The 7,632-nt window shown below is 42.7% G+C and overlaps 1 protein-coding gene across 1 annotated transcript in view; it reads right to left on the minus strand.

Moving 5' to 3' along the window:
- Positions 1 to 3,052, minus strand: part of LOC109465570 — a 6,445-nt gene extending 3,393 nt beyond the window's left edge. The window contains exon 1 of the mRNA XM_019762928.1: positions 2,251 to 3,052. Coding sequence (XP_019618487.1) covers positions 2,251 to 3,052 — 802 coding nt within the window. The remainder of the gene's footprint in view (positions 1 to 2,250) is intronic.
- Positions 3,053 to 7,632: the final 4,580 nt, after the last annotated feature.

The raw sequence follows: 7,632 nt of genomic DNA on the forward strand, positions 1-7,632 counted from the left end.
AACCTAAGTAGCCATACTCTCACAGAACCAGAGAAATCACTGCTTTCTAAAGGTCTAAATTTTGCAGTATCGCCCAACAAGATTCCCAGCATTGACATTGTCACAGAAACCCGAGTCAGCAATTCATCGGGCACGTTTACCACAGAGACAAGCTGAAGCCTTGCGCACCAAAGTAGCTATCACCCTGAAAGTCTCCAAACCCCCTGCTAGTAACATCACACGGGAAGAACGTACCGCTCTCAAAGATTTGGCCACCAATCAAGACATATTGATTCTTCCTGCAGACAAGGGAGTTCTGGATCGCCCCACCTACCTAAAACTCAATCCCACAACGGAACAACCCCCTGCTTTCTACGGCCTTCCCAAAATCCACAAAGTGTCCCTCTACGACCCATAGTCTCCAGTATAGGCTCTGTCACCTATGAGTTAGCAGGTTTTCTAGCCAAGATTTTGGGACCACTAGTGGGGAAATCTCAGCACCATGTACAGAATAGTGCCGACTTTGTCAACAAAATCAAAGACATTCATGTAGAGGATGATGAGACCATCACTTCGTATGACGTGTGCTCACTTTTCACCTCCATACCACCTAAGGAAGCAGTGTCAGTAGTCAGGGAAGCCTTGGAAGCCGACGATACACTTGCAGATAGAACCAACCTATCCGTTGACCAAGTTTGTGAGCTACTAGAACTCTGCTTAGGATGCACATACTTTACCTACAAAGGACAGTTCTACCAACAAATGCACGGCTGTGCTATGGGATCACCAGTTTCACCAATTGTTGTAAACCTGTACATGGAGAAGTTTGAAAACAAAGCCCTCAGCACTTTCAATGACACTCCCCCGGCCAACTGGTTTCGATATGTAGATGACACTTGGTGCAGATTGAAAAAGAGGGTAGCTGCTGATTTCTTTGACCACATCAACCAGATAGATGACAACATCAAGTTCACACAGGAGCCAAGCCATGACAACATGCTCCCCTTCCTAGACACCAAAACTATCGTAGAGGAAGATGGTAACCTTCGTTTCGAAGTGTACAGGAAACCAACCCACACTGATCAGTACCTGGCCTTTGATTCCCACCACCCCTTGGAACACAAACTAGCAGTGATCAAAACTCTCTTCCATCGTGCAGACAACATTATCACTTCAGACCAAGCCAAAACGGACGAGCATAGACACCTCCGAGGTGCCCTGGCTAAATGTGGCTACCAAAACTGGACTTTCAACAAAGCTCTCAAACCTTCAGATCAGTCTAAGAAAACCCAGAAGTGCAAACCATTGACCAACAAAAACAAGGCCAACATCACTATTCCGTATGTCCAAGGAGTATCTGAGAAACTCCGACGGATCTTCCAAACTTCAACATAGCCACTAATTTCAAACCTCACTCAACCCTCAGACAAAGACTGGTACACCCTAAGGACCGACCTCACAAAGGTACCAAGGCGAATGTTATTTACAGACTCAAATGTGAGGAGCCCAATTGTAACAACACCTACATCGGAGAGACAAGTCGACCGCTCAAAGTAAGATACAAAGAACATTGCCGACCTAGTGCCAACGGCTACTCCTCGGCTATTTTCCACCACCTACAACACAACCAGGGTCACTCTTTCAAACTCGAGTCCACGGATATCTTAGACCGCGAAACACGCTGGTGGGAACGGGGTGTTAAAGAGGCAATATATGAAAGAATGTACAACCCCACCCTCAACAGGGAAGGGGGGCTACGGGTCGATCTTTCCGGTACTTGGGACTTGGCACTCCCAGACCCGAGAACAGACAACACTTAAGCTCCTGTTCTGTATAACAGGAGCTTTCAGACTAATTTGCATCATCTTGTCTTGACTTGTCTGACTTTTGTTCCTTTTTCGATTTCCAAAAGTTTGTCTTCACTTTATTTGCATATCAATCAATAGGTTGTGCTTATAAACCTGTTTTCCCCTCTGGTCTCTCAGTCACTGACGAAAGCTAGTGGATACTAGCTGAAACGTCTGACGTTTTCAAAATCATATCCAGTTGCTTGAGTAACTGCTTTTTGGCGTATCGTATTACCTGGATGTCTAATCTTCATCGACGTAAATACATGGTTTATTATATTTTTGCAACATGTATGCCAGAGTGATATGCCAGAGAAACAACAAAAAATTACAAACTCCCCCCCCCCGCCCATGAACTCCAGAGGCTGCTACAGAGGCTAATAAATAAGTTTATGAAGTTTAGTAAGTTTTTTTTTTTACATACCACATGTTGTAGGATGCTGGACGTTTGGCACGTACATCGGATTTGGATTGAGTGCATGCAGGACATCATTGGCGTCATTGATGCTGTTAGAAGCCGCCGCTGGTTGATTCTGGGAGGACAGGCTTGCTTGAGTGTCTCCTGAAGTTGTGTTCCGCCCCACGTCACCCTGGCACATGTCTGCGGCAGCGTACATCGGATTCGGATCGAGTGCATGCAGGACATCATTGCTCGACGGGCTGGTCGAGACATCATTGATGCTGTTTGAAGCCGCCTTTGGTTGATTCTGATTCTGGGACAGGCTTGTTTTAGCGTCCCTTGAAGTTTTGTCGCACTCGTACATGTCGCACTCGTACATGTATGCGGCAGCGTACGGTTGAATATCCTCATCATCAGATGTGATACTGGCTGTATGTCTGTTTTTAGACGCAGCACCACGCGTTGTCTGTAGGGTAATGCCACTATCGTCATCTTTCTGGCTGTTGTCACAGTCGACCGGACCGAGGGAGGGCCCCTCCTCTTCTCCGTGTTTAACTGCATCAGGTTTGCTGCAGGGATTGTCCTCATTGTATTCTGGCATTACGATTGAGGCTGCCTGGACATCTTGCTGGAGGGTTACAGCATACGGCTGAAGACAGGGGTTGCCATCGTTGTCAGATGGCCCGAAGGCGGCTTCGTCACCTTGCTGATGTGTATCAGTTGGTGATTGGTTGCAGGGCAAGCCAGTGCCCTTGTTTGGGTCGATTGACTCCGTGTTGCTTTGCCGGTACATCGGACTGGGGTTAACGTCGTTCACGGCGTGCATCGGATAAGTGTTCGTTGTGTTATGTGTGTACATCGGGTTTGGATCCATGGCTTGCATGTTACTATAATTAATTTATTAGTAATTAGTTATTTGATTACTTAGTAGTTACTAGTAAGTAAGTTTTTAGGAGCTTAACAAACAATCTTTATACTGAATCCTGCCTGACTGTACATGTGGCTACTGAACCAAAACCTTAACATTTGTAACGTGCAGACAAAATCATTTCTATGCAGATGAAGCAGCCCACGAGTCATCTTCTGAAACCAGACAAATCATGTCAGCGCTAAGATTAAAAGTAAGTACATGTGCTTCGTCAAAACTGGGGTTGTAGCTGACATGTTGGTGTGACTTAAAGATGTTTTGCCAATTCACCACATATGATATGCTATGCTACATGTTTCTTGACTAATATGATGTCATAAATGGTCAGTTTTGTCTTACTGGTGGAAATATAGGGTTGTCTAAACAGTTACTTATTGAACATTGCCTTGTTGAGCATAGTTTGATCATTTGTTTCTGGTATTACAAAAGATAAAGCTACTTATTCTGTACAATATGTGCAGTTCAATATGTGCAGTTCAAGAAACGTAGAACAGAATCTACCTGGTACATACTCAACAATGTTCTACTGCAGATTGTTAAAAAAAAGGAAAATCTTCAAAATTAGGTACAATATTAGGTTCCCTTCAAGAAAAGTAAAACAAAATCTACATCGTACATACTCAACAATGTTCTACTGCAGATAGTTAAAAAAGAAATTCCTCAAAATTATGACAATCACTATCTCTAAGTGCTCTGTGGTGTAAGACCGTCACATGTGCATAATACATTTCTGTTATGATGTGAAGAACAAGGATTAAGACATTTTGTACTCACGAGGAGACTTCTGTAGACGGTTTGCAGGATAAAACTGACCTCAGCGTCACAATTATATTCTTTCTCAATACCGGCAGCTGATATGTGTGTGGGCGACCATACATTGAATAAACATATCAAGGTTCTTAACATTCTACTCTATGGGATAATGGGCACATTCTGTTGGTCAAATTGCGACGGCAATATGTTATAGGAATTGAATGAAAAAGGGATCATTTTAAGAAGTGATTTCTTTTTAAAGAATTCAAGAAATCTGGCCATGGATTTAGACTTCCTCGTGGCGTTAAGTTGACCCTCCCCTGGCAGAAAGTATGTGGACTTGCCCAAGTTATTCTTATGTAGACGTGGGCGTAGACTTGGGAATTGGTAGGCTGTACATGTATGATGTACACGATTGTCATTTAAGAGCTGGTAGACTGTGCGCCACCACAAAACAGAATGTAAACAAAAATGACCGACAGCTGTATTTTCAAATTCTAAACACTCTTGAGTTAAGATGTCATATTTTGGCCCCTCCACTTCCTGATTGGCACTTATTTGCGATTGGATAGGCTTGATTCAACCTAATTTGTAAAGAAATGACCAGAAAATCTACAATTTGTATCATCGTAATGTTACGCAATGCAGCTACAATTTGTATCATCGTAATGTTACGCAATGCAGCTTTAACCCTCAACAGAACACCTTCCCGGACTGATTAATCTGTACACCTGGGGTCCGCGCGGACCCCAGAACAGTTTTTTGCTAATTTTTAGAAATTATCAACATACTACCAGCTCAATTGTTTTGCAAACTGATGTGGGAACCTCTGTGTCCACATTACATACAAAAATCATACATTTTGAACTTTTTCTATTTTTTGGTGAAGAAAAGAAAACAAGAAGAAATACCCGATTTTTAAACCCATTTCAGACTGAAGGGGCTTTTGAGGCCCAACTTTGATCTCAGATAGCTGCTAAACGGCTTGTGCTAGAAGTATCAAATTTGGAGACCTTTCCTAAAATGTCTCTGGAAAAAAGTTCATATCAGTTTAATACTAGTAAGTTGATGTTTTTTTGTGTTGCCATGGCAACGGGTTTCTAGCAGGCATTTTTTTTTAAATAGAAGTAATTTTGGTTTAAACATAAAAATTTTCTGAGTTTTATATTAAATTACACTTCTTTTCCAACATTGATAACATCTTACATAATTAAATATAAGTTAAATCATTTAATATGCATAGAATATGCTAATTTGATGACGTCATTGTTCAAAATCCAATATGGCGGACTATATTATTAGCTCTGACGTCATATGACGTCATAATTACACCAAAGTTATTAAAATTTAATTCTATTACTACACCATTCTCTGAAAACTTGGTAGACATACGATGAGTGCATAAAAACATATAAAAACGGAAATAAGATATTGTATAAGAACGCCAGTGTATCCATTATAATCGAAAGCCGGCTGGGGTCCGCGCGGACCCCAAAAGAAAATCAGATATAATTTTTTAAATAAATGGTAGAAACGGAGTTTTCTGCATTGTATTGAGAGACAACTTTGTGGGTGACAATTACCTAAAATTTCAGAAAAAAATCTTTAGAAACAAAAAAGATATTACAGAATATATAGTGCTGGGGTCCGCGCGGACACCAGGTGTACTGTTTAGGGTTAAAGGAACACCATGTGGCCTGGAAAAATAGAGACATTTGGGCCACCCCTACGGCAACGTGGACTAGTCACAACCACATCCCCATCCGGTCCTATTGTGATACCCCACGGAGGTTCGGTAACGTTCCCGATAGTGCGGACAAACTCTCTCGAGCGCCCAAACATGTCTACCCGGTTGTTACCACTGTTAGCCACGATGATGCGACCAGAGGCACCCAAACAAATACCAATGGGGATATTCAGTTGACCCATGTTTCTTCCAAAAGTTCCAAATTGAAATATCTCTTCCCCGGATGTATTGTACACCATGATGATTTTAAACCCATCAGTAAGTAGAATATTTCCCTCCCTGTCCGAAGTGACACCCATAGTAATTGGTGCTTTAGTGTTTATACTCCGATAGAGTATACTCCGATAGAGAGTCCCGTTTGGATGAAACAACCTTATTGTATCTCTGTCCATCACGATAACTTTATTGTTGCGCGTGTCCATGGCAATGACGGGATATTGATGCTGATTTCGGTCCACGAAGCGTACGTCGAACTTCTTTCTGGGCCGGCCGTTCCTACTGTACAGTACGACATGCGCGTTATCTTGAGCGGGTGTAGGAATCCCCAGAACCCATAGATATTCAGGGTTCACGTCAGAAGCAACACTAGAAGTGTACATTCGCAGTCTGCTAGACTCACCCGGCACGACTGTTGGAAAGAGGCGGAGATAGGTCCCGTTTAAGCTGAAGACTTGGACTCGGTTGTTGAAGTAGTCAGTCACAAATATTTCATTGTCAGCAGACACGGCAACTCCGTAGTTATTCCTAAATTCCCCGGGTTTGTTTCCGCGCTTACATGTACCAATGGTGATCTCCAACTTTCTGCCAGCGATTTCTGCAATAAGAAATAAAAATCGTACCTTAAGTATTCACATTTCGGAACACTTATTATCAACACAATATAGCCACATTTATCGAAAAGAGCATTGGTTCTTCCCGCTGTGAGTGGTTCAAATCTTACAGTCTGGTCACAGGGTTGACATGTCGAAAAGGTGCTATAGTCAGCTATTCTAAATTAAAACTTTTGATCCAACACAAAGACGCTCTCTCACCTAGAGCTTTCGACCAGTCGCTCCGGTCTTCCTCAGTAGACTGACCCAGTGAGGCTTGTCACGTGGCTTCTTTGAAGTGTGAGGTCAACACTGGGTCAAAGGTATCTGATAATCTACTGATGAGGAAGACCAGAGTGACTGGTCAAAAGCTCAAGGTGAGGGAATGTCTTTGTGTTGGACCAAAAGTTTTAACCTTAAACATGTAACTTTCAACACAGGCGATCTGGTAAATAGCAATAAGATAGTAATACCTTGTGAGCTTTGGGTTCTTGCCGGCGGTGTGGGTGCACCTGCAGTCATGGAAGTCTCAGCAGAAGTGCAGCATCCAGAGAAACCAGTTGCTGAGATTTTCTCCACAGTCTGCTTTGACTGTAGATTGGAAAATGTCTTTGGTTATCAACTCGTTGATTGCATGAAACATTGCCCTAAGAAAATGTTTGCCACAAGCACAAAATAATCATTTTCTGTGCCGGTTTTTCTCAAGCACCAGGAACCCACATGGCCCATGGGTGGCAAGATGGTATGGGTTGTTGACTCTAATCTAAAGGTTTTGGGTTCGAATCCTTATCATGCCCTAGGTGGAATCTAAAGGTTCTAGGTTCGAATCCTTAGCATACCCTTGGGAAACTCACTCAACTGCTCCTAAAATACTGATGCATTACATATCCATTTGATATACATGTACAAACATTGGAATAAACCTAGAAATCAACTTAGTGAATCAACTTGGAAATTGGGCTCGTCTAGCATACCGGCAGAGTGCTCGACTCGGAACCAAGAGGTCCCGGGTTCGAGTCCTGACATGCCCCCCGATCTTGTGCCCTTGGAAAGGCACTTTACACGACTTTCCTCACTTCGCTCAGGTGAAAATGAGTATTGTATTGTCCCGTGTTGGTGGCGGCATTAATGTAAGTTGAAAAAACTTGAGTGTGCCGTCACCACGTCTT

This window comes from Branchiostoma belcheri, unplaced genomic scaffold, assembly GCF_001625305.1.
Source record: "Branchiostoma belcheri isolate BF01 breed outbred unplaced genomic scaffold, Haploidv18h27 scaffold153, whole genome shotgun sequence".
Taxonomy (NCBI): Eukaryota; Metazoa; Chordata; class Leptocardii; order Amphioxiformes; family Branchiostomatidae; genus Branchiostoma; species Branchiostoma belcheri.